The sequence below is a fragment of the Mustelus asterias genome, chromosome 17 (genome assembly GCF_964213995.1).
Source record: "Mustelus asterias chromosome 17, sMusAst1.hap1.1, whole genome shotgun sequence".
NCBI classification, from domain to species: Eukaryota; Metazoa; Chordata; class Chondrichthyes; order Carcharhiniformes; family Triakidae; genus Mustelus; species Mustelus asterias.
Genome location: NC_135817.1, coordinates 6,392,453 through 6,420,433, shown reverse-complemented (window position 1 = coordinate 6,420,433; position 27,981 = coordinate 6,392,453). Strand labels below are relative to the sequence as shown.

Here is a 27,981-nt window from a genome sequence, read left to right as displayed (position 1 = left end):
AGCGCTCACAGGGGGCGGGGCGGCAGATTCGGAGCGCTCACAGGGGGCGGGGCGGCAGGTTCGGAGCGCTCACAGGGGGCGGGGCGACAGGTTCGGAGCGGTGACGGGGGCGGGGCGAACAGGTTCGGAGCGGTGACAGGGGGCGGGGCGAACAGGTTCGGCGCGTTCACAGGGGGCGGGGCGACAGGTTCGGAGCGTCCAGAGGGCGGGGCGACAGGTTCGGAGTGATCAGGAGGCGGGGCGAAAGGTTCGGAGCGTTAACAGGGGGGCGGGGCGACCTCTTTTGTGTTGTTTGGGAGCTGCGTCACGCGGACGATTTAGAGGGACGGAGTGAGGCGGTGGAGCGCAGTCGGGACTGAGTGGAGCTGTTGTAGTTGGTTGTGCCGCCGCCATGGTGAAAGTCTCCTTTAACTCGTCGCTGAGTCAGAAGGAGCCCAAGAAGGACGAGAACAACGAGACCCTCATCATCCCCGAGAAGGTACGATTCTGCCGTTTCGGGGAGGATTGTCCGGTACACATTGGCTGTCCCAAACACTCAGAGGAGACTGGTTTGCTGCGGCCTGTCTCGAGCAGTATTAATCGGGGTTTCGGTTCCTAATTTTATAACCTTTGGTGACTGGGATCATCCTCTTCACCTCCCGTGGTGCCAGCCCCGGGTAATCGACCCCAGTCTCCGATGTGGAAAGAAAGGGCTTGTGTTGGAGAAGCGGATGTAAAATGGCTGACTGCACTGGGGTCCGTCCCTCTTGTCGTCGCTGAGTGGCTATCTTCCCACCACCACCACCACCACCTCCTCTTTCCTTTCCTCCTCCCTGTGGAGGAAGCAGTGGCGTCATTGGGAAAAACGCAGGGAAACTCCACACTCGGGGATCAGATAATGGTCTCGGTTTGTGATTTGCCGAGTCTGGTTTTGTGCTGACATCGGCCGAATCAGATCTGGAAGTGGGGGATGTTCTCAACTTGGATGCGTTGGCACTCAAAAATCACTTTTTATATGTTACTGTAAACGTTGTTTTATGCAGAAGGTGCACTTCAGCTTTCAGGTCGGATATCTAGGTAAAACATATCTATGTTGGAGCACTTTTTATTTTCAAAGAAAAAGGTTCCAAGGTGCTTGAGAGATTTCAGGGGAAATCAAAGTGCAAGTCAAAGCAGGAGAGATAAGCGTCTGTAGAGACGGGTAACTTTTAAAAAGAAATCCCAGTTAACTGAATAGACCAGACAAGAAGATTTAATGTTTTAAAGGGAAAATCTTTTACTGACGAAAGAAGTTAAGACTATAATCCTGTAAACACTTGTACTTTAACCCAAAGCTCTTGTTTCATGTTGTTCCCATTCATGATGTGGAGATGCCGGTGTTGGACTGGGGTAGTAAGCACAGTAAGAAGGCAAACTGTGGTCACCAGGTTAAAGTCCAACAGGTTTATTTGCTTTTGCTACCAAATAAACCTGTTGGACTTTAACCTGGTGTTGTTAAACTTCTTACTGCGTTTACCACAGTCCAACGCCAGCATCTCCACATCATTTATTTGGTAGCACAAGCCACAAGCTTTTGGAGCACTGCTCCTTCATCAGGTGAGTGGGAGTTCTGTTCACAAACAGGGCATATATAGATGCAAAGTCAATTTACATGATAATGGTTGGAATGTGAGTCTTTACAGGTAATCAAGTCTTAAAGGTACAGAGTGGAGAGAGGGTTAAGCAGAGGTTAAAGATGTGTATTGTCTCCAGCCAGGACAGTTAGTGAGATTTTGCAAGCTCAGGCAAGTTGTGGGGGTTACAGATAGTGTGGCATGAACCCAAGATCCCGGTTGAGGTTGTCCTGATGTGCGCAGAACTTGGCTATCAGTTTTTGCTCGTGATTCTGCGTTGTTGTGAAGGCTGCCTTAGAGAACGCTTGTGCTACCAAATAAACCTGTTGGACTTTAACCTGGTGTTGTGAGACTCCTTACTGTGTTCCCATTCATGGCAGCCACACAGGTGTACTTACTCAGGACTGTCCCCAGACTGACTGCTCCTTGCCCCACAGTTCATCTTCGTGGTAAGGTGACGTGTGGCCTGTTCCCAGTTAAAACTGCAAATTTAATTATTAACTATAAACCTATCCTTAATTTGGAAAGGGTATAGGTACTTCAAAACCTCATTTTGTTTACCAGGTATAGAATATTTCCACCCCATCCTCCAGTTTATAGATTAACGTCAGACCTTCTGAGCTGTTGCAGACAATCTGTCAAGTGATATTGAGAAAGGTTACTAAAACTCAGCTTTGACAAAGGGTCATCTGGACTCAACGTCAGCTCTTTTCTCTCTCAGATGCTGCCAGACCTGCTGAGATTTTCCAGCGTTTTCTCTTTTGGTTTCAGATTCGAGCATCTGCAGTAATTTGTTTTTATCAAGGAAATATCACTCCCCATCATACCATCCCTTTGTGCAACTTGAGGCCTATCTCATCAACTATCCAGACTTGGAACAAAGCATCTTTCATCTATCCCACTTTTTAAAAATTACAACAACCAAACTAAAAATAATATTTTGATGTGCGTTAATAAGACAATGGTGACACAAAGTTTGTCAAGAGTTGATCTTGAATGACGTTATATGGAAAGGGCTGGTGGCTTTGATGGAGGAAATCCCAGATAATGGGACCTAGGTGTGCTTTTAGTTGCCTGTTAATGAAAGGGTGAAGGAGACTTCTGCAAGAGGCTGAGGTCTGAGGAACAGCTTCTATTGCTTTTATTAAAAACACCCTTGGCACTTCACAGAAGTGTTAAGGAACACAGTTTTCATATTGAACTCTGGAAACTTGGTCAAAGAGGATTTGGAGAACATCTTAAAGGAGGTTAGAGGGATGATGAGTTTCAGGGAAGGACTTCCAAAGCCAAGAGCATTGGTACAGCCACCACTGGTGAAGTGATTGAAAATAGGAATTTTCAAGGGTTCGGAATTTGGATATCTTGGAGGGTTGTAGGACTGGCAGACATTGTAGTGATGGGAAGCATCTGGTAGCCAGTGAACGAGGTTTCAAGTCTACAACATTAATTTTGCATTTGGGGGAACCAGGAGACAATGTGCACCAACAAGGATTGGTGATGGGATGTAATATATTACTTTAGCAAATCTTTGCATATGATGTCCACTTTGTCAGTTCTGCTCCTGTATTTGCCCTGGCATATTTCATTGATACTGCTATGCTTTATAAGTTTACCAACAGCTTGAAGCATGCCATAGGAGATATGTCACAAAGTCTGGCACGTAATGTGATCTTGAGCTTTTCAGCAACACCATGTGAGATCAGCTAATATATAATTGATGGCAGGCTTTGTTACTTATGGACAATGTTATCTTGGCAGTGTTGCATAATGTTCATTGGAACTTGTACAGTAAGTTTGATCTGTAAATTCAAGTTCAGAGTTGAGGCAACTCTGAAATTAAGGGTACAATTTCCGATTAATGCTGTAAATGTACATTAACCTTCAGTCTAGCACTATGACACATGCGTCTGCCTGTACTAGAGATTTCCATTACATGTACAGAACAGAAGCAGACCATTTGGCCCAACTAATCTTTGCTGACGATACTCCAGACTTGTTTTCTCATCCCAACCTTTCAGTATCTTTTTATTCCTTTTCTCTCGTGCTCATCTAGTTTTCTTTTTGAAAGCATCTATGCTATTTGCTTCAGCTGCTTGTGGTAGCAAGCTCCATGTTCTAAGCTGGGGAAAATATTTCTCATTTTTTATTTCTCTATTGAACATATTAGTAATTGCTTTGTATTTAAGGCTCCTAGAGTTGGCTTCTGCTGCAAGTAGTCATTCTTTCTGCACCCACCTGTCCAAATGAGTCATTCTGAAGACTTGTCTGGTCACGTGTGTACTATTTTCTAAGGTTAAAGCCCCAATCATTCAATTTTTTCCAATAATTATCATTTCTCTGTTCTGGTACCACCCTTGTAAATCATTTTGCACTTGTTTAATTGTTCTCCTTGATGCTAAAACAGTGTAGAATTGTGAAAGTAGTGACTCTGTTTCCTTCAAAACGTCCCACTAGATTTTATGGTTTGGGTGTTAAATTTAAGTATTTTCCTTTCTCCACCTTCTGTAAATGTTGACTTGACATAGAGTAATCAGCATATCTAAAGTAACTTTCTCTAAATTTGCACTCTTGTGCAAGTGCCCAGAAAATGCTACCATGCCTTTTTACTGTAGGGGCTTGACAGCAATGCTAATCCTGTCATCGTTCAGTCTGCATTTCTGCCTTTTGTTCAGTTGAGGATTTGTTCAATTTGCTATCACTAATGAAGTCCCTGGCTATCTATTATTTTGCTCCCAGAAAAAAAAACCATTGAGTACACTGTGCTCAATTGTAGGAGATTGTTTCCCCATTGCTCCTGCTGAGCGATAGTAACTGGGCACAGGAAGGGGATTTAACTAGCTACTGCTGTGAAGTTTTGTAAATGTCGGTTTACATAACATCAGTTTTTAGGTTTGTTATGTAAATAAATGGGTTGTATTATAAACATCCCTGCAGTCAATGTTGGGAGTTCCTTTTGACTTGTTTTGAGGAGCAACATTATGAAAGTTGCATTTTTTTCAAATTTATCATTGTATAAAATCAGTGTACAGTTTTTAGTCCCATTATTATAAATAGAATGTTGGGACAATAGAGAATACAGCCCAGAATGAGGAAAGAGGATGAACTTGAAGTGGTGTTTTTAATTGGAGCAAAGATTGATTTCAAAAATATATTTTCACATGTACACTGACACTTGGCTCTATAAGAAGTCTCACAACACCAGGTTAAAGCCCAACAGGTTTATTTGGTAGCACAAACCACTAGCTTTCGGAGCGCTGCCCCTTCATCAGGTAAGTGGGAGTTCTGTTCACAAACAGGGCACATAAAGACACAAACTCAGTTTACAAAATAATGATTGGAATGCGAGTCTTGACAGGTAATCAAGTCTTAAAGATACAGATAATGTGAATGGAGAGAGCATTAAGCACAGGTTAAAGAGATGTGTATTGTCTCCAGCCAGGACAGCCAGTGAGATTTTGCAAGCCCAGGCAAGTCGTGAGGGTCACAGATAGTGTGACATGAACCCAAGATCTCGGTTGAGGCCGTCCTCGTGTGCAGAACTTGGCTATCAGTTTCTGCTCAGTGATTCTGCGTTGTCGTGTGTCACGAAGGCCGCCTTGGAGAACGCTTACCCGACAATCAGAGGCTGAATGCCTGTGACTCTATCCCAGCATTACCTCTCTTAACCCCTTCCAGTATCTCTGAATTGTAAGGCCGTTTATTTAACATCCAGTACTGGATGAGCAGAAAATTCCTCCAGTTATATTTGGAAAACTGGACCATAGCCTTCAATCCCCACCACAAAGTCTGTTCACTAACTACTGACTCCATCTCTTTCCCTGGCAGGAGACTGAGACTGAGCCAGATTGGTTGTAACTTGGTGTCATATTTGGCCCTGAGATGAGCTTTCAACCACTTGAACGTGCTGTCATTAGACATGCTATTTTCACCTCTAACATTCCCCTTGTTTGCCTCTTCTCGCTCTTTGGCTGCTAAAACCTGCACTCGCTTTAAAATTGTATAATTATTTTGATTCCTCATGCAATCTACCTTTTTGATTTCTTACAGAGCATTTTTTTGCGTGGCCGTGCGAATTTAATTTAAAGGGGTTGACTTGTGAGCAGAGTGCAGGGTAGTTTTGGGTCACCACTTGGCTATGCAGTTCAGAAGGAAAAATTCTTCCAGTGAAGTGATAATTTCACAAAGTACCAGTTTGTCATGTCTTCCTGTAGTCTGTTACTATCCTCCTCATTCTTTGCTAGATTTGAGTTGATGTCATTTGTAAACTTTGAATTATGACAGAGTCGAGTTCTTTAACAGAAAATTGATCATCCCAATACCTAAACACTGGGGAACAGAAACTGTTTCTCCCTCTCGTCTTTAAAAAAAACCAGCCACCACTACTTTTTGCTTTTCATATCATAGCCATTTTCATATCCACGCTGTCACTTTAATTTGGCTAAGAGGTTCACCTTTACTTTGTCAAAACGCCTTTTGAAAGTCTACATACGCATCAACTGATTTCCCTCGTGAGCTTTCCTTAAACTGACCTTTTAGAAAGTTTACAATGACTTGCATTGTTAGCCCACTTTTTGTTTAATGCCAATCAATTCATTTGTCCCAGTTTATTGCTTCAAATTTTCCCGACCATTGATGTTGGGTTGATGACTTGTTGCCCCCCTCCCCCTGCCGTATCCAAGGAGAATTGGAAAGTAAAAACAGAGAAATAGGTGCAGGAGTCGGCCTTTTGAGCCTGCACACCATTCAACATGATCATGGCTGATCATGCACTTTCAGTATCCCACTCTCGCTTCCTCTCCATACCCCTTGATCCCTTTAGCCGCAAGGGCCACGTCCAGCTCCCTCTTGAACATACCTAACAAACAGCTTTCTGTGGTAGAGAGGAGTAGGCCATTCGGCCCATGTGGCTGGAATGTGCAATTTCCATCTTTACTTTCCTCAGGATCCTAGAAGGCCTCTCATCTTGGACCAGGTGGCTGTTCTACTTTTGTATTGTAAAGTTGCAACTACGGGATAAAATGGTACTCTTTGAAAATAGTTTGAGGGAGTGCAGCATCTTCTTTTATTGGGTATCTCTTCCCTAAGTAATTCAATTCAAAACAGTGGTAGACATAAATCAACTCATTCTCTTGCAGTATACATGGGATTATAACAGGACCTTTTGTGAATTCCACAACTACTGAAACTGGTATTTTACTGCAAATTCTGGGAATTTAGTCTAATTGACCCGAAATGTATTTTTCTATGCTGTATATTCGAAGGCATGTACCCCCCCCCGCCCCCCCAGTCTGATTTAGAAATTAATTCATTTGTGATGACAGTGAATTGTAATTGAAGTGTAACCTGATTTTGAAAATTAACTTTTCTTGTAATATCTGTCTCAATTTAGATGCATGTTCTTCAGGGAGACAATTATGACATCAATTTACTGCACCACCCAAATTAATACCTGTTTCATGTCCATTATGCGCGATAGATGTTATACATATTAAACTAGTATCTGTTTGGACCTAGGAAGGAATCTGTTCAGTGTGTTTTACTTTCCAGATAATTTTGAAGACTGCTTTGTACTTGAGAGCATTGAATACATCAGTGTGCATGTGCACACGCACAATCCATTGGAAGGTCTAAAGTCTGCAATCTTGCAGTTGCTCATGCCTAAAGCATTGAGATTGAAACTGAAATAAAGCACTCTTGTGCTTATCTTCATTTCTGCTGTGGATTCATCACTCTTCAGTGCAGAATAAGTTTGTTCTTTTAGGATGTTCTTTGGTACATCAGTATATCCTTGAATGAAGTTTACTAGTTGTGGTAATGTATGTAGAGTTGTGACATTCAGTTTGACCCCCATTTCCTTTGAAATTATATTGCAACTGACAATATGATATGGTGCCTTTAATGTAGTAACACTTCACAAGGTGCTTCATGAGCATCATAAAACAGTACAAAACCAGTGGTGGCACAATTAAAATTGAGATGCTCAAGTTAGATGAGCACATATCTCGGGATTGTTGGCTGAAGGAAATTCTGGAGGCGGAGTGGTGAGGCCAAGGAGAGATGGGAAAACAAGGATGGGACTTTTAAAATCAAGACATTGCTTGATAGGGGCCAAATTTTTAAGCAAGCACAGGGATAATGGGTGAACAGGATTTGGTGTGGGTTAAGGGAGAGGCAGCTGAATTTTAGATGACCTCGCGATTAGAGGGTAAAGTGTGGGAGACCAGCCAGGAGAATGTTAACATAGTCAAGTCTAAAGAATGAAAGACTGTTTAACCTTATGAGCTGAGGCAAAGTTGACAAAGGTGGTAATAGCTGCTCTTAGTCATGGTGTGGATATGTGATGAGTAGCTCGTCTTGCGGTCAAATATGACAAAGATTGTGAACAGACTGGTTCAGTCTCGGACTGTTGCCAGGGAGAGAGGGTTGGGATTGGTAGCTAGGGAACAGTTTGGAATAGAGACTGAAAACAATAGCAGGGATGAGAAAACTTTCATTGTTTGGTTGATTTCCAACTTTGGCATCTCACACATCTGTCAATCCAGTGGGAAAGGACTGTAGAAATCCAGTGGGAAAGGACTGTAGAGCTGAGATTGGAAGATCTGAGCATGGGAGAGAGTGAGGAACTGGGCCTCTAGTTGCAGATTCTGTCTCCCCCCATTCTGGCTGTTCCAGCTTCTCCAATCATAGGTTTCCTTCCTCATGCTCTTATTCTCCCTTCAGAGACGTAATGAGGATGAGCAGCAAGAGCAGAAGTGACATTACCTGTGATTTGGAGGAGCTGGATCAGCAGCTTGGAAGATTCCAGCTGGCCACGGTCTTGACCATATGCCCCACTTGGCAACAGCTGTCTCTGGCTCTTTATTTGCACCCGAATGCTGCCTAAACACCCAGTTATGGAAAATGCTGTGCTCCCCAGCCTGCTTGATTCTGAGCCCCCATCCCCTGGAAAGGCAGCTAGCTCCTCCTTTCCTGGTAGTGTGGATCCAAGTGGCATCAGCTGAGAAGGAGCCTTAGGCCTTAGGATGGGGTTGGGCAGATCAGTACAGCAGTTACTCAAAAGCCAGAAATGTGAATATTAGCAAAATATTACAATGCTATTTTGTTTTAGCTTGTCTGGGGCCACGTTAACATTCGAGCTTTTTAAACATATGTTCATTCGTGGTTTGTGGGCATTGCCAGCTAGACTAGCATTTGTTGCCTGCCTCTAATTGCTCTGGGGAAGGTGATGTTGAGTTAAAATGGACTTGCGTTGAAAATAATTTGCCATTGTCCTTTGCTTCACTTTACATGTGCATAAACCATCAAGGTCATTTCTTTTGTTTGTATGGACTTTATCCTATATTACATGCACTAACTTATTGAATGCTGAATTGCTGAGGTCACTTTGGTGACTTGATATAAATGGATTGGGCCACTGTCTTGATTGTAAACAAAGGAAAAACTAATGTTTCTACACATTTGGAGCCTAATATTTCCATCCATTTTGAAGTGGCCTAGAAGCATTTCATTTACTAATCATTTATTGTGCTATAGTTACACAAGGTGTGTGTAACAACTAATCTGATAATGCACTTAGATCACAGGTGCAGCTTTGCAGTGTTGGTATTTGAAGTAATATCTTTTTTTTCCCATACAGGATCAAGAGGATGTTGTTCCATTTCGACGCCAGTCTCGTGTGTGGTGCTGGTGCATGTGTCTTGGATTAGCTCTCATGCTGTCTGGTGTGGTGGTTGGTGGTGCATATCTCTACAGATATTTTATCTTGCAGGTAGGAGAATGCTAAATGGAATTTGCGTTTTAACTGATTGGTTCGATTTAAATGTGAGATGGAGTACAGATGTTCTAAACTGCAAAGATGACTGGGTATTCTTTAAATTTAAATTTATTTTGCACATTGGCCAGCAAAGCTTCATCTTCCTGCTTAAAAAAACTAGAGTCATAACATCTACTACACGGTATTGCTCAAGATTGACTTTCATGTTATACTTGAGTTGTATATTCCATCTTGGTGCTGCAATTTGCAACTTAAAATCTTTTTGGGGAGAAAAAAACTCAGTGCTGCATCATAGACTTCGGAATAACACCAGATTGATGTGGGCAGACACATGGCAAATTAAATTCAACGCAGAAAAATATGAGGTGATGCACACTAGGAAAAATGAGGAGAGACCATGCATGCTAAATGAGTGCAAGAAGAGTGATCTGGGGCTGGTTTTGAAGGTTGCAGGAAACTGTAACAAAGCAGATGGGATCTTGACTTTAGAGGCAAAGAGTATAAAAATTAAAGTTATGTTGTTTTACCCCAGCTGGAGTATTGTGTCCAATTCTGGGACAACACTTTAGAAAAGATTTGATGGCTTTGGAGATGGCACAAAATAGAATTACTGGAATGGTTTTGGGGATGAGTAATTGCAATTGCATGTATAGACTGAAGAAATTTGTGTTATTCTCCTTGGAGCCAATTATGTTTACAACTAATTTTAAGATTGTCAGTTGGACCTGTGGTGTGGTGGTTTGTCTCTACTGGAAGTTATGTATTAATGCACAGGGCCCTGTTCTCTTGTAGGCAGGAAGAACATGTACACACATGGCACCTGTTTCAACTAAACAAAATCAGATGCTATTCATTTGCTGGTTCATTCCACAGGGCAATGTCTTGACCAATGAGAGTCAAGCTGCCTGGTTTAAATTTTAAAACATGTTTGGCTGTAAGTCACCATCAGTTTGTGCATTCTCCATGGCAATGACTCTACCAATCACAGTCCACTTTCCAACCAATTAACACTTGTACAGTATAAAGTTGTTGTTTCCCCTGACATTGGTGCTGTTGTGATTGTCCTGATGAGTGCAAGATGAAAAGCTTTGACATGTCTTTTTCAGCAATCCTCAAGTCTAAAGACACTTGTTCACAACTGCTTCTCCAGCCCTTTATACCTACTTGTCTGTCGTCTTGAAGATAACACTATCCTTCTCATAGTTCACAGTATTTCCAAGATTTGTCATCTGCAAATTATAAAACTAGTCAACAACAGTAGTATCATTTAATTATGACCACATCATACCTGTGCTCACAGCACGGTGTGTATGTATACCACATGACTAGTGGTTCAAGGCAGTGGCTCACCACCACCTTCTCAAGGGCAATGGGATTTGGTAATAAATTTAGCCCAGCCAGTGACACCCACATCCTGTTAAAAGAATTTTTAAAAATCATCCTTTTAGGAAGGATACCAAGGGATTTACTAGAAAGGATGAATCAACTGCGCAGAGGATAAATTAAATGCACTGACAGTCGTTAATGGATATGATGTAATTGGGATCACGGAGACCTGGCTCCAGGGTGACCAGGGATGGGAATTCAACATTCAGGAAAGATGGATGGAAAGGGGGATGGGGTTGTGTTGCTGGTTAGAGCAGATTAATGCAAGAGTAAGGAAGGACATTAGCCTGGGTGATGTGGAACCTGTATGGGGGGAGCTGCAGAACACCAAAGGACAAAACACTAGTGGGAGTTGTGTACAGACCACCAAACAGTAGTAGAGGTTGGGGATAGTACCAAGCAGGAAATTAGATGCGTGTAGTCAGGGTACAGCAGTTATCATGGGTGACTTCAATCTGCATATTGATTGGGCTCACCAAACTGTTAGCAATGTGATGGAGGAGGATTTCTTGAAATGTATAAGGGATGGTTTTCTCGACCAATATGTCAAGGAACCAACTAGAGAGCAGGCCATCCTAGATTGAATATTGTGTAATGAGGATTAATTAGCAACCTTGTGGTGCAAGATTCTTCGGGGAAGAGTGACCATAATCTGGTAGAATTCTTCATTGAGATGGAGAGTGACACAGTTAAGTGTGAGACTAGGGTCCTGAACTTAAGGAAAGCTAACTTTGATGACATGCATTGGCTAGGATAAGCTGGCAAATGATACTTGCGGGGGTTGACAGTGGATAGGCAATGGCAGACATTTCAAGAACACATGGATGAACTTCAACAACTGTACATCCCTGTCTGGCATGAGAGTAAAATGGGGAAAGTTACTCGTCCATGGCTAACGAGGGAAATCAGGGATAGTGTTAAAGCCAAAGCAGAGGCATATAAACTGGCCCAACAAAGCAACAAACCTGAGGACTGGGAGAAATTTAAAATCCTGCAGAGGAGGACAAAGGGTTTAATTTGAAAGGGGAAATAGAATACAAGAGTAGGCTTGCAGAAAACACAAAAACTGACTGGCAAAGCTTCTATAGATATGTGAAGACAAATGTAGGCCCTTTACAGTTAGAATCAGGTGAATTCATAATGGGCAACAAAGAGGTGGCAGGCCAGCTGAACAAATATTTTGGCTCTGTCTTCACTAAGGAGGACATAAATAATCTCCCAGAAATATCAGGACAGAGGGTCTAGCATGAAGGAGGAACTGAAGGAAATCCTTATTAGTCAGGAAATTATATTGGGGAAATTCATGGGATTAAAACCTGAGGTGTCCCCAGGGCCTGATGTGCTGCATCTGAGTACTCCAGGAGGTGGACCTAGAAATAGTGATGCATTGGTGATCATTTTCCAGCATTCAATAGACTCTGGAAGAGTTGCAATGGATTGGAGAGTAGCTAATGTAACCCCACTTTTTAAAGTATTTAGAAAGCGGTGACAGGGTCGGTCCAAGTCTGCATGGATTCACTAAAGGTAAATTGTGCTTGACAAATCTTCTGGAATTTTGAAGATGTGACCAGCAGAGTGGACAAGGGTGAACCAGTGGATGTTGTGTTTCTGGACTTCCAAAAGGCTTTTGACAAGGTCTCACACGAGATTAGTAAGCAAAATTAAAGCTCATGGTATTGGGGGTAATGTATTGACGTGGATAGAGAACTGGTTGGCAGACAGGAAGCAGAGAATGGGAATAAACAGGTCCTTTTCAGAGTGGCAGGCACTGACTAGTGGGGTACCGCAGAGTTCAGTGCTGGGACCCAAGCTATTCACAATGTACATTAATGATTTGGATGCAGGAATTGAATGCAATATCTCCAAATTTGCAGACAACACTAAGCTGGGTGGCAGTGTGTTCTGTGAGGAGGATGCTAAGAGACTGCAGGGTGACTTGGACAGGGTGGGAGTAGACAAATACTTGGCAAATGCAATATAATGTGGATAAATATGAGGTTATCCATTTTGGCAAAAACAGGAAGGAAGATTATCTGAATGGCAGTTTAGAAAAACGGGAAGTGCAACGTGACCTGGGTGTCATGGTGCAACAGTTGCTGGCATGCAGATACAACAGGCAGTGAGGAAAGCTCATGGCGTGCTGGCTTTCATAACAAGAGGATCTGAGTATAGGAGTTATTGTTGCAGTCATACAGGGCCTTGGTGTGGCCACACCCTGAGTATTGTGTGCAGTTTTGGTCTCCTAGTCTGAGGAAGGACATTCTGGCTATTGAGGGAGTCCAGCAAAGGTTCACCAGACTGATTCCTGGAATGGCAGGACTAATGTATGAAAGACTGGATCGACCGGGCTTGTACTCAGTGGAATTTAGAAGAATGAGAAGGGATCTCATAGAAACATATAAAATCCTGATGGGACTGGACAGATTAGATGTGGGAAGAACGTTCTCGATGTTGGGGAAGTCCAGAACTGGGAGTCACAGTCTAAGAATAACAGATGAGCCATTCAGGACTAAGATGAGGAAGAACAGTTGTGAACCTGCGTAATTCTCTACCACAAAGCTGTTGGGGCCAGTTCATTAGATGTGTTCAAGAGGGAGCTGGACGTGGGCCTTGTGGCTTAAGGAATCAAAGGGTATGGAGAGAAAGCAGGAGTGGGATACTTGAAAGTGCATGATCAGCCATGATCGTATTGAAAGGTGGTGCAGTCTCGAAGGGCTGAATGGCCTATTCCTGCACCTATTTTCTGTTTTTTAATAATGTCAGTTACATCATGAGATTGGAGAAACTGGGGTTGACCTTAAAGCAAAGAAGCACTGATGATGAGTTTTAATTTTACTGTCGACCTAGTTGCGTGCCACTTTATCAAATGCCTTTTTTTTTGAAGGCCATGTATATTTAAATTCCTTTTCATGTTAGCTACCAGTTGCTCTTATTCATTTTTTTTCTCTCATTTCCTTTTTCAGCTCCTCTGAGCTTCATGTATTCAGCCTGGTTGTTACAAACTTTTTTTATTCATCTTGCATTTTGTCACCATTGTCATCCAGGAAGCTATGGCCTTTGATGCTCTACCAATTCTTGTGGGACTGTACCCAAACCATCAATGACAACCATGCAACTGCTAGATTGTCATAAAGAACATTTAGTTCACTAATATCCTTTTAGGAAAGAAAATTGCTCATGTTGCCAAGTCTGTGACTCCAGGCACACAGCAGTGAGGTTGACTCTTGAGTGTCCTCTGAAAAGGCCTAGCAAGCCACTTAGTTATTGGGTAGTTACGAAGGGCAATGAATGCAGGCCTGGCCATTAATGTCCACATTCTGTGAATAAAGGGGATAAAAAAGAATGAAAATAACTAGTGTGAAATGAGCATTTCTACCAAGATGTAACTAATTGGTACAATGTTAACAGGTGCAGAGATACGCAGCTAAAACATGTGTGCGCGCACATTGAAAGTTATAAGACTGGTTGAGAAGACAGTTTTAAAATTAAAAAGCAGTTAAACTAGTAACAGCCATGAAATATCCAGAGATCATGGTAAGTCTTTAACCCACAGCAGCAGTTTCATTCAATTATGGGCACATCATATCTTTGCTCTCAGCATGGTGGATGTACATATACCACATGATCAGTACTTCAAGGCAGTGGCTCACCACCACCGTCTCCAGGGCAACAGGGGATTGGTAATAAATGATGGCCTAGCCGATGACACCCACATCTTGTTAAAGAATAATAAAAAGATACTTCAGGAAGGATGCTGACCTTGGATAGGATACCAAGGGATTTACTAGATTAGTACCAGTTACAACATGAGATTGGCAAAGCTGGGATTGTTTTTAAAGCAAAGAAGGGTATGAGAAGAATTAATAATAATTCAGAATGCTGACTGGTTCGATATAAGTACATAAGGAAGAAATTGTTTCCCATGGCAGAAGAACTTTAAGTGATTGAAAAAGGACCAGAAGTGACATGAAGCATTTTTGATGTTGTTGATGCGCTTCCTGAAAGGGTGATTGAAAGCCAATTCAATAGTAACAGCCAGAAGCAAGAACTGGATAAATACTTTGAAGGAAAAGCACTAACAGGAGTACATAGAGTAAATAAGATTAATTTGACTGCAGTAGCTGGCATAAACAGGATGATTGAACTCCTGTCGCTTGTCATTTCAACACACCATCCTGCTCCCAAGTCCACATGTCCATACTTGGTCTGTTACATTGTTCCAGTGAAGGCCAAGTGGAGAAACAGCACCTGATCACACATTACAACCTTTCGGACTTGGAACTCTCTCCTCCACCTTCACCCCATTTCCATCAATTTATTTTGCTGTATTTTCATTTATTCCATTATTTCATTTTTTTTAATTAAAAAAAAAATCTCTTTTCCTTCATCCCTCAACACTGTCTCGCCTACTTTCCCCCCACCCCACTAGGACCATCTGTTATATGTTTCCAGTCGTCCTTTGACACACTGCTTACCTTTGTTCTGCCATTTACACGTTCTGATCTCTCAATGGGCCATGATCACCACCATTGTCTTTGTCAATCACTCCCGTTTTCACAACTGCTGGCTCTCTATCCACCCCCCCCCCCCCCCCCCCCACACACACACACACACACACACACACACACCCACCTTTTGTTGGTACGTTGACTATTTCGGTGCCACTTCATGCTGTTGTCTGGACCTGACAATTTATCAATTTTGCTACCAATTTCCATCCCTCTATTACCTTCACATGGTCCATCTGACACTTTTCTTCCCTCCCTTGGCCTCTTGTCTAAAAGGCTCTGACGAAGGGTCATCTAGACTCAATGTTGGCTCTATTCTCTCCTCACAGATGCTGTCAGACCTGCTGAGATTTTTCGGCATTTTCTGTTTTTATTGCCTAATTTAAGTTGCACTTTTCAGTGACATGACGACAAAGGTAAGTGAGGGCTTGCTGTAAGCCATTGGAAACTTGAGAATTACTTTCATGTGGCTTGATCATATCTTGGCTGCTAATTGAATTCTAAATGCAACTTGCTATTTTTGGTCTCTGCATTCATTTCCTCTGACATTAATTTCTGACTTTGATCAGTACAATTTTGGCACCAAAGAGGACCTTGTAATATGAACTCTACTCCTTACTAGAATTCAGCTATTGGGGTTTTGTCCTGCTGTAATACTCATCTGGAGATGGTTTGGTTTTTTGAATTCCTCTTGAACATTTGGTTCCTGGATTATGTCACCTTTCTCTGGCAAAAATAATCAAACCCACAGCTAACTTTAACAGGGTTGCAATGAAACTCCTAACATTAGGTTTCTCATGTTTCTTCCAGGAAGGTGAAGTTTTCTTTTGTGGCCTCAAATACAGTGATCCTAAAGACTATCTTGTCCCAGATATTGAAGCTGTTCCACAAGCAGCTCCATACCAGTCGATAAAAGAAAACATCCGGATCCTGGAGGATGATGGAGTTGAAATGATCAATGTTCTTGTACCTGAATTTGCTGATGGCGATCCAGCAGATATTGTTCATGATTTCCAGAGGGTATGTATTGTTGTACTAACATGCTTATTACATAAACTTGCATTTTAATTTATTGCATAAACTTTTTTATGGACAACTAGTTTAACAAACATGATTATTTTTGTCAACTTGTCCTCCAAGTTTATCATAGTTTGCAAGTTAAATCAAGTGAATTTGGCTTGAGTGCTCTAAAATTTTCTTTCCTAGGGTTTGACTGCATACCTGGATCTTACTTTGAACAAATGCTACATGATTCCATTGAACGCAACTATTGTCATGCCACCACGGAACTTGTTTGAATTGCTGATCAACATCAAGGTATGTAAAGCACAAAGTTGCAGCATACTCACTTTCTGGGTCTAAACAAATGTGTTAGTTGGGAACATTGACCAAAGTCCAGATTCTCTTTGTTATTCAGGTCATTTAAAACTGAAGGTGATGTGACATTTGGAAAATATATCTACATCCCTGATTCTCCTGGCTCTCCATTGAGTAATTCTTGAATTTGATCCCTGCTTAAAATAGTCCAGAATAACCTCGGTTAGGATAACAATGATTACACCATAGCTGATCTACTGTCAAACTGATGGGGGACGAGAGAAAGGAGGAAATGATAAAAATCCAATGCCTGCAAGAGTATATTTGTGGATGCTAGTTGAAACTTTCATAGCTCTAATTTCTTGCTGTTGGGTCAAGTGAAGGAAACTTTAGTGTGATACCAGAGCTGGCAGTTGCTGAACCTTACAGTTTTCAGATACAATGGCAAGTCTGTGTGTTTCCCAACTGGAAACCATGGATGAACAGGGATATCCACTGCTTGCTCAAGTCCAGGACTGAGGCATTCAAATCGGGCAACCCTGACCTATACAAGAAAGCCAAATATGATCTAAGGCGATCCATCAAAGATGCCAAAAGGCAGTATCAGACCAAGCTAGAATCCCAGGCTAGCCACACAGACCCCTGCCAACAATGGCAAGATCTGCAAGACATAACAGGCTACAAGATGAAGGCATGTGAAAGCATCAATACACTCCTCACCAATGAGCTCAACGCAGTCTGCCCATTTTAAGCAAGAGGTCAATGAGAGCACATCCTTCACCCCTGAAGCCTCGGATGAACTGTATCCAAGGTCAGCATTCCAGATGTCAGAGCAGCCTTCTCTAAGGTCAACCCATGGAAGGTGACTAGTCTGGATGGGGTATCTGGACACGCACTCAGATCCTGCGCGAGCCAGCTGGCAGGGATATTCGCAGACATCTTCAACCTTTTGTTTCAAGAAGACGACCATCATCCTGGTACCAAAGAAAAACCAGGCAGCATACTTTGATGGCTGTGTCCATTGGCTGTGAAGTGCTTTGAAAGGTTAGTCATGACACAAATCAATTCCAGCCTCCCAGATTGCTTTGATCTACTACAGTTCGCCTACTGCCACAGCAGACGCCATCTCCCTTGCCCTGCATTCAACCCTGGAACACCTACATAACAAAGACACATGTCAGACTCCTACTTATCAACTACAGCTCAGCCTTCAACTCCATTATTCCTACGAAACTCATCTCCAAACGCCATGGCCTGGTACTCGGCTCCTCCCTCTGCGACTGGATCCTGAACTTCCTAACCCACAGACCACAATCAGTAAGGATGGGCAACAATACCTCCACTATTATCCTCAACACCGGTGCCCCACAAGGCTGTGTTCTCAGCCCCTTACTATGCTTCTCGTACACCTATGACGCTGGCCAAATTCCCCATCAACTTGATTTTCAAGTTTGCTGATGACACCACCATAGTGGGTCAGATCTCAAACAATGATGAGACGGACTACAGGAAAGAGAATCTGGTGAACTGGAGCGGCGACAATAATCTCCCTCAACGTCAACAAAATAAAGGAGATAGTCATCGACTTCAGGAAGTGTAGTGGAAGACATGGACCTATTTACATCAACGGGGATGAAGTAGAAATGGTCGAGAGTTTCAAATTTTTAGGTGTCCAGATCACCACCAACCTGTCCTAGTCACCCCCATGCCGACACGATAGTTAAGAAAGCCCACCATTGCCTCTACTTTCTCAGAAGACTAAAGAAATTTGGCATGTCAGCTACGACACTCCAACTTTTACAGATGCACCATAGAAAGCATTCTTTCTGGTTGTATCACAGCTTGGTATGGCTCCTGCTCTGCCCAAGACCGCAAGAAACTACAAAGGATCGTGAATGAAGCCCAGTCCATTACTCAAACCAGCCTCCCACCCATTGACTCTGTCTATGCTTCCCCGCTGCCTCAGCAAAGCAGTCAGCATAATTAAGGACCCTATGCACCCAGGACATTCTCTTCCAACTTCTTCCATCGGGAAAAAGATACAAAAGTCTGAGGTCATGTACCAACCAACTCAAGAACAGCTCCTTCCCTGCTGCTGTCAGACTTTTGAATGGACTTGCCTTGCATTAAGTTGATCTTTCTCTACACCCTAACTATGACCCTTAACACTCCTTCCCTGAATGGTGCAGTTTGTCTGTATAGCGCTCAAGAAAACAATACTTTTCGCTGTATATATGACAAATCAAAAGTATTATATCTTGCTCAATATTGATGTATTGATGACACTTCCATTTGTAGATGAGTTAATGTTAGAGCAAGTCAATCTATACATTTGCTCACTATCTAAATGGTTTATTTTTTTCCATTCCCTAGCAGTGATCCTCTATCTTGTGCAATGCCCCCTAATATAAATATTCTGCAAGATTTTTTGATGAACTTGATGATTTAAAAATTGTAGGAATTGGGTGATTTCTCCTCCCCTTCCCACCACCGCCCAAGACAAATTAATTTGGGAGAGGTGTTGTCTTGCAGCAAGAGGTGTACTGTGCAAGGTGAATTGGAGTCTAGCAGATTGGTAGGCTGGTATTAACTGATGACATTATGAAACCCAACTCCTGTACTTCATTTAATGGTAAATACTACAAATAATGACTTTAGCAAATGTTTTTTGTTAACAAATCTGTTCAAATTTAGTTAAGATCTGTTTAGCTGTGCAATTGAAGTTTCAATCGGATCAGCCATAATATTAAATGGCGGAGCTGACTCAAAGGCCCATGTGGTCTCCTGCTCCTAGTTTGTTTGTATTTTGTATAGAATGTCTCGAGATTCCAAAGATGTTCCTGGTTAAAACATGGGCCTGATTTTTCCCAGCCAGCTGTGCTGCTCGAGTAGCATGGTGGGCCAGGAAATGTCAATGGGTGGCCAAAAATGGGAATCATCATCCTGGGCCATTATTCCATTCTGGAAACAAAATGAGGCTGAAGTGATTCATATCAATTTAGCGAGCCCAGGATGCAATCGTCCAGGCTCGCTAATGTTTCTGGCTCTGCTGGTGAAGGCCCACACCAATAGGGATCATGCGTGTTCCCCAAAAACAAGGAACAGGCATGATGGCTTCACCGGAGGCTGTTGAGGTAACTCTCCCAGTGTGGGGACGGTGCCCTTTTAAGCAGTGCCATTCTGGCACTGCCAACCAGCTAGGGCCAGACCAGGGGGATGGTGGGGTGGGAAGGGGGAAACCGCATTGGTGGGGTAGGGGCTGGCCCAAAAGAATGGGTGGGAAAACCTTCCATTTTGCCGCACGTTAGGTACTTAATTTTTTGGGGAGAATTGTACTTGCTTGAGATGAAAATGGATTCGGACATTGGATGTGAAGCACAATTTTTAATTTTGATGGAGAAGAGCCAGATGTGATTACAGGGTGTTTCAACAGGAATACTACTTTGGAAATTAGTTTGTGGAGTATCTCTCTCTTCTAGAAGCTCTGTGGAAGTGCAGTGACAGTCTGCATTGAATTCTCTCCCAGTGGAACAATTTGCAGGGTTGAGAAGAGCCATTTGACTTTGACCTACGGGCAATAAAACATTCAATTTATTTCAATTGGTTGAAGTTGGTTTGCCTTGATGGTGTTGTACCATGCTAGTTTAGTAGCAGTTGTATTTAAAATATTGCTTCAGAAACCAACTGTTCCGTGGGGTTGCAAAATGTAATACTCTGTTCACCACTTGACCAACCTTATCAGATATTGCATGGCAAATAATTCTTTCATTGGTAATGGTGTGCAGGCAGTGACAATTATCACTGAGGAAATGAAAGAATTGGAACATTTTTTTACATCTGGTTATTAGAACATGGAATGCTTCAGCGCAAGGGGTTATTTGGACAAGGCATGCAGCACAAAAGTGTAGTAAACTTTTATCTGCTGCTCTATCAATCTGAATTCTCCTGTAACCAGAACATCTGACCCACCCTTTTTAAAACCAGTCACTTTCAGTGTTCAGGTAATGCGTTCTTTAAAAAATGTTTCTGATTTGGGTTTTGCATTGAATTTATTAATTGGGTGAGTTTTGGATATTGTGCCAAAACAATTCTTCTGCTTAGAGCAACAGACTCTTTTTTTTGAAGTTGGTTTGAAGGTTGTGTGGTTTTACTGTGCTGGGGTCTTTGACTGCCCAGATACCTCTCACCTTCACCCATTCGGAGAAGTACCTTGTGTTGTGTCCATGTAATGTTAATGTAACTCCCCATTTAACCAGCACCACCCATTCTCCCAGCATTCCAGATAATAAAGATTTTCCTGTTTTTAAAGATATTTGAAAAGCAAGAACAAAATTAGAAAAATGCTGAGAAATTGAATAATAGGAAACAATTGCATTTGAAGACTTAACTCCAGTATGGACACTGGGTTGAAAGCCCTTAACTGAGCTATCTTTTTCAGGCTCTGAATGATATTAGATTTCTTCCATTTGCCATATTTCCTTCCTCAAACACAGTTGTAATCCACCTATTTCTCATTTCAATGTACCCATGAAATGAGGATTAAAAATTGCCTGTGCAAGATGGTGATTGCCTATAGAAAGTTCTGGAACTTTGTTGGAAGGTAATATGGCACATACAGAAAAGGGGCTGGTATTTTTTACATCCCACTGGGTTTTGTCTGCCCTAAAACTCATTGCTGACAAAGATTGAGTGAGCGAAACACTACCAGATCTTGTTTTGATGTGTCCTGTAGGTTGAGACAGCAACAAGAGTTTAAATAGCAAGCTGAGAGGGAACAATGAGACACCAGCAAGAGTTAGTGAGACAGCAGCAAGAGTTAAGATGAGCCCGAGAGGGAGTAAGAGACAGTGGCAAGTGTTTAAAGTGAGGTGAGTCTGGAGTTCAGAGTGGGCCTTCTGCATTCTCAAGAAAATTGAAGCGTGATGTAACAGGAAAAAATGTAGTGATTGAGCATTTTTCTCCTTTGTTCCCTAAGCAATGGTATTCAAATTAGGAGCTGGGAAATCAAAAATATTTGGAACTCCTTTGTTAAATAAAGCTAAGGATGGCAAGACAAGTGATTGTGTTCCAGTTGGGTTTTGGTGAACAGTGGCATTGATCTATGGAGGCCACATCTGCAATATATGTCTGCAACACTGGACCGTTGATTTTTTAAAAAATTCATTCGTGGGACATGGGTGTCGCTAGCTAGTAGCATTTATTGCTCATCCCTAGTTGCCCAAGGGCAGTTAAGAGTCAACCACATTGCTGTGGCTGTGGAGTCGCATGTATACAGACCAGGTAAGGATGGCAGATTTCTTTCCTAAAGGACATTAGTGAACCAGATAGGTTTTCCTGACAATCGACAATGGTTTCATGGTCATCAGTAGATTCTTAATTCCAGATTTTTTTTTATTGAATTCAAATTCCACCATCTGCCCTGATGGGATTTGAACCGGGTTCCCAGAACATTAGCTGAGTTTCTGGATTAACAGTCTAGCAATATTACCAAGAGATGCTGAGCAGGAGCCCAAGCTTCGGACACTGGGATGCATCAGGGAGGGGAGAGTTACCTGGACGTTGTTCCAAGATAAATCACAAAGATGCTAGGAACATCACTGGGACTGAAGGCTGAAACATACCCTGGGCTTAATGGTCTGAAAAGAAGTGGCTGCAGAGATGGTGGGTGCATTAGTTGTAATCTTCCCAAATTCTGGGAATGTCCCAGTGAAGTAGAAAACGTGAATGTAACTCCTTTTTATTCAAGGAAGTGGGGACATAGAAAGCAGGAAACTGGCCAGTTAGCCAGTTTGTGTTTGACAAACTAATTTCTTTGAAGAAGTAACAAGCAAGGCAGATAAAGGGGAACCAGTAGATGTGATGTATTTGGATTCCCAGATGCATTTAATAAGCTGCCACATTAAAGGTTACTACAAAAGATAATTGGGGGTAACACATTAGCATAGATAGAAGATTTGTTATCTAACAGGAAGCAGAGATTATAGAATAAATGTCATTTTGGATTGGCAAACTGCAACATATGCACAGTGATCAGTGCTGGGACCTCAACTATTTAATGTATGTTAACAACTTGAATGAAAAGACTAAATGTATGGTGGCTAAATCTGCTAAAGACACGAGGGTAGGTAGGAAAGCATGTTATGAAGAGGATAGGAGTCTGCAATGGGATATAGATAAGTTAAGAGTGGCAGAAAATGGTAGATGGAGTATAATTTTGGAAAATGTGAGGTTGTTTACTTTGGCAGAAACAATAGAAAAATAATACTTGAATGGAGGGAGACTGCAGGCAGAACTCTGAAATATAGAGGGATCTGGTTGTTCGAGTACTGTGCAGAAATGGTAAGAAGTTAGCCTGCAGATAGCAGATGATTGGGAAGGGAAATTAAATTTGGCCTTTATTTGCATTGGGGAATGGAGTTTAAAAGTAGAGAAATGTTGGACGTTAGTGAGACTGCATCTGGAATACTGTGTACATTATCTGTTTCCTTCCTTAAGGATATAATTGCATTGGAAGAAATTCTGAAGAGATTAAGTAGATTGATTCCTGGGATGAAGGGGTTCTCTTGTAAGGAACAAGTTCGGCCTGTACTCATTTGAAATTTTGAAGAATAAGCAGTGATCTTATTGAAACGCAAGTCCCTGAGAGAAATTGACGAGTGGATGCTGGAACACAGTTGAACATACCATTTAAAAGTAAGGCATCTCCCATTTAGATGCAGATATGGAGGAATTTCTTCTCGTGAGGGTAGTTAGGCTTTGAAATTCAATCACCATCACTGGTAGATGTGGAGGTGTAGAATATTCTGGGACTGCCTCTATATAGAAATTGTTTTGTTCTTGCAATTTAAACACATACTTAATTATTCAACAGGCTGGTACCTACTTGCCTCAGTCTTACTTGATCCATGAAGAGATGGTGGTTACTGATTACATTGAAAATGTGGATGAGCTTGGATACTTTATCTCTCGCCTTTGCCGTGGGAAAGAGACCTTCAAGCTTCAACGTAGAGAGCTTGGAAACGGTAATTATTTTAATATATGTCCTGTTTTGCACACTATGTTGATCTAAAGAAGCTTCTTAAACTGTGACCCAATTTTACCTTTAAGCGGTTGAATATTCTTTAGTGAAATCTCAAAATTGTAACCATGCCTGGCGTTCCAGAATAGTGCCAACTATTCAATCTGGGTTTTGTTTCGTACTAGTGTCAAAAGTGGACATTGACTTTACATTTAGTGTTCGCTGATGTGTGTTTTGATAGGTCTGCTTCTTGCTGGCTGAATATAAAGGGCAATTCCTGCTCTCTCCGCCACTTGGATTTAGTGGAAAAGTGTACCACATTGTTGGTTAATGTCAAATCATGAAGTCTTGGGTTTGATTCCCGGTGTGTTATGCCTAAACTGAGGTGGAGGTGCTGGTGTTGGACTGGGTGGGCACAGTAAGAAGTCTCTCAACACCAGGTTAAAGTCCAACAAGTTTATTTGGAATCACGAGCTTTTGGAGTGCTGCTCCTTCATCAGGTGAGTGGAAGTTGGTTCACAAACATGGCATATATAGGCAAAGACTCTATTGCAAGATTATTACAGGTTAGAATGTGAATGGTTGGAATTAGAGTTCTTTACAGGTAATCACGTCTTTACAGGTATATTGTGCGTGGAGAGAGGGATAATCATAGGTTAAAGAGGTGTGAATTGTCTCAAGCCAGGACAGTTGGTAGGATTTTGCAAACCCAGGCAGTATGGTGGGGGTTACAAGCACTCAAGATCACGGTTGAGGCTGTCCTCATGCGTACGGAACTTGGCCATCAGTTTCTGCTTGGCGATTGTGTTGTTGAGTGTCTTGAAGGCCGCCTTGGAAAACATTTACCCTAAGATTGGAGGCTGAATGCCCTTGACTGCTGAGGTGCTTCCTGACTGGAAGGGAACATTCCTCCTGTCTGGCGATTGTTGCTTTGTGTCCGTTCATTCGTTGTCAGAGTGTTTGCATGGTCTTGCCGATGTACCACGCCTCAGGACATCTTTTCCTGCAGTATGAACCTGCTGTGTCAGACTTCTTACGATGCCTAAACTGATTATAGTAGTTGCGAATGCTATAATAAGCACCAGTGCTCCTGGCTAGGAAGAAGGTGAAAGTTATTCAAAAATTGTGCTGAGGTCTGCAAAGTGACCAGTGAGAGCAAAATCAGGTGTGATTGTGATGCTTTTCTAGATTGAATAGGCTACATTGACCCTCCGTATCTCGGCTTGTGTGTGGATTGGCCATTTGAGTGAGGTGCTATAGAGCTGCCAACTGTCTAGTGAGGTGAGTGAAGAGAAAGTGAACAAGTGTTTTAGGACTAAAGTGCTACAAAATTATTTATTTAACATGGGCATACTTTATTGTGCAATATGACTCCTGTCGAGCACTAACTGAGAAGTTAAGTTGGATTGGTTTGATTTATAGTGGTTTTGTATTGGCGTAACTGAAAAACTATTGCTTAAAATGTAACTTGGCCATAGAGCACCTAATCATCTCCCCAAGACATTCAGTAGCACTCACATTGCTGAATTCCCTCTCTATTAATATCCTGGAGATTATCATTGACTAGAAATTGAACTGCACGAGCCATATAAATATCGTGGCTACAAGAGCAAAGCGGAGGCTGGGAATTCACCATAGGACACCCCAAAGCCTGTCCACCATTTGCAAGGCATGTCGGAAGTCTGATGGATGAATGCAGTGCCAAAAACACAAGCTTGACACCATCCAGGACAAAGCAGCCTGCTTAATTGGCACCCCAGCCAATATCTTCAATGTTTACTCCTTCCACCACTGTCACGCAGCAGCAGTTTGTACCATCCACAAGATGTGCTGCAACAACTCAAGGCTCCTTCCACAATACCTTACACTTGTGACCTTTACCACCTGGAAGGATAATGATATCAGACCCTTGGGATCACCTTCAAGTTCCCATCCAAGTTCTGCACCATCCTGACTTGGAACTACATCTCTGTTCCTTTTGCTTCTGGATCAAAATCCTGGAATCCCCTTCCTTGCAGCACTGGATGTACCTGTCCAAATGGACCAGTAGTTCAAGACTGCCCACTGCTGCCACCTTGAGGATCATTAGAGATGGGAAATAAGTTAGCCTTAGTCAGCAATGTTATATTTTATTTAGGAACACAGGGATAACTTTGGGGAAGTTGAGCATTGAGAGATGGGGTGATAATTCAGCGGCAGAAAGGTTTTTCGAACATTAACATCTCTTAGAATCCCTACAGCACAGAAAGAGGCCATTCGGCCCATCGAGTCTGCACCGACCACAATCCCACCCAGGCCCTACCCCCATATCCCTACATATTTACCCACTAATCCCTCTAACCTACGCATCCCAGGACACTAAGGGCAATTTTAGCTTGGCCAATGCACCTAACCCGCACATCTTTGGACTGTGGGAGGAAACCGGAACACCCGGAGGAAACCCATGCAGACACGAGGAGAATGTGCAAACTCCACACAGACAGTGACTCAAACTGGGAATCGAACCCAGGTCCCCGGAGCTGTGAAGCAGCAGTGCTAACCACTGTGCTACCTTGCCGCCCTCAAGCTAAATGGGATGCCAGGATTGCAATGCACTTCTATTTAGCTTGAGCAAGCAGCTGTGGAAATGGGCTCCACTGGTAAGGTTTGAGAACCAGAGGTGGGAACAAGGTTCAGCGTTGCCTATTTCCCTTGGAGAAAATGATCTACATTGTCAGATATTGCACTAATGATCAGAGTAGAGTATGATTAGAGCTCTGCTTTATCTTTGTACTTTTGGAAACTGACAATGTTGAGACTCCCCTTTATAGACTATAAATAGCATTAAAGTAAAGTATGCTGGATTTGAATTTTTGTTTGTCACCATGATTAGTATTTAATTTCTGAATGTGGCAAGTTAACCCTTCTGTATTGTATTTCACAGGTGACCAGGTGGACTTGGTGACTTCTGTTTTAGGAGAATTCCCTTAATTTCTCATTGAGCAGAGAAAATAACTAACTGTATTTAACAATGCAAAGCATACTGAATGAACTTAAATTTCAATATAAATTAGTTCAAAATAACTTGTGTTCACATTACTGCTTATATTGCCATGAACAACATTCTAAAGATGATAAAAGCAAATTACTGTGGATGTTGGAATTTGAAACCTAAAGAGAAAATGCTGGAAGATCTCAGGTCTGGCAGCATCTGTAAAGAGCTGATGTTTCGAGTTCAGATGACCCTTTTGTCAAAGCTTTGACAAAGCAAAGATTTTCCAGCATTTCTCTTTTGGATTCTAAAGATAATGATAGTGTTTTTTTTTTCTCTTGCAGGTATCCAAAAGCGAGATGTAAAGAAATGTTTCACAATTCGCCATTTTGAAAGCCGTATTGCAGTTGAAACACTCATCTGTGAACAGTAATTGCAGAAGACAATCAGTGCAGGCTCAATGCTGAGCCCAGAAAATCAGTTTTTTTTTCTGGTGTGCAATGCATTTATCTTTTTAACATAGTGATGTAAACAGGGTTTATTTTGTACATCTGCAATTTTCATCTCAGCTTAACTACTATTGGAAATGTAAAATGCAAGCAGACTTTTCAAGGTGCAATAGTAGATTATGGGAAAAGGCTAACAGTGAGGTTTCTAATTTCAATAGTGGGCTACATATTAGACTGGAATTTAATTCACTACTATTAACATTTTCTTTAAATAGGTGGGGAAAATCTGATTTTTCCACCTTTTTTTGTTTTTTTTTCCATTTCAGATACCTGCTGTATTAATCTATATACACTGGGGTTGGGGTGGGAGAGATGATATGATATGGTAAACCCATGCTGATTTTGTGTATATAACCTGTGTAAGGTAAAAGGTAACAAAATAAAGTCTTTTAAAATTGTTCTGTTGAATGTATAACTTGTATTTGCATAGCTCCTATACATAGGGAGGCATCCCAGGGAGCTTTGCAGTGTAACCAGTCAAAAATAAAAGTTGAGCCGAAAGATAACTCGAGGCTAGTTCAGTGGTCGATTGCAAAGGAGGTTGAGATTCTAGAATACAAGACCTCGGTGATTTAGTTGAGCACACTACAGATAGCAATTATTGGCTGCTGTCTTGATCATTTCACAAATGGAGAAGATACTGACATTAGGATGTCATTTGCTCAAAAAATGGGTTTTGAGAGAATTTTAGTGCAATGACACGAGTTTCAGAAAGCAACCAGGACGTTCGGTACCAGCACCGGGGACAGAGCGGAAATGTGAAGATGGATGGGAGGTGATCAGAGATGAGGTGCGATGAAGGAGTTTAAGACTTGACAACCTAAGATTTTATTATAATCACTAGTTATGAGGTAATAAATGGAGGTCAGCAAGGACTGTGATTAGCAGGAAGAGGATGAGATGCAG

At 42.0% G+C, this 27,981-nt stretch overlaps 1 protein-coding gene across 1 annotated transcript; it reads left to right on the top strand.

The window, feature by feature from the left end:
* The first annotated feature begins 88 nt into the window (after positions 1-88).
* Positions 89-27,473, top strand: itm2bb (integral membrane protein 2Bb). Its single transcript, XM_078232215.1, has 6 exons — positions 89-478; positions 9,229-9,360; positions 16,071-16,280; positions 16,467-16,577; positions 23,449-23,599; positions 26,911-27,473. The coding sequence occupies exons 1-6, from the start codon at positions 392-394 to the stop codon at positions 26,997-26,999; spliced, it is 780 nt and encodes a 259-aa protein (XP_078088341.1). The 5' UTR covers positions 89-391; the 3' UTR covers positions 27,000-27,473.
* The last annotated feature ends 508 nt before the right edge of the window (positions 27,474-27,981 follow it).

Excerpts from the sequence above, each read along its gene's own strand:
- itm2bb (XM_078232215.1), top strand. The coding sequence starts at position 392 with ATGGTGAAAGTCTCCTTTAACTCGTCGCTGAGTCAGAAGGAGCCCAAG. Across the intron at positions 9,361-16,070 it reads ACAGATATTTTATCTTGCAG|GAAGGTGAAGTTTTCTTTTG; the intron begins GTAGGAGAATGC and ends TGTTTCTTCCAG. Across the intron at positions 16,281-16,466 it reads TTGTTCATGATTTCCAGAGG|GGTTTGACTGCATACCTGGA; the intron begins GTATGTATTGTT and ends TTTCTTTCCTAG.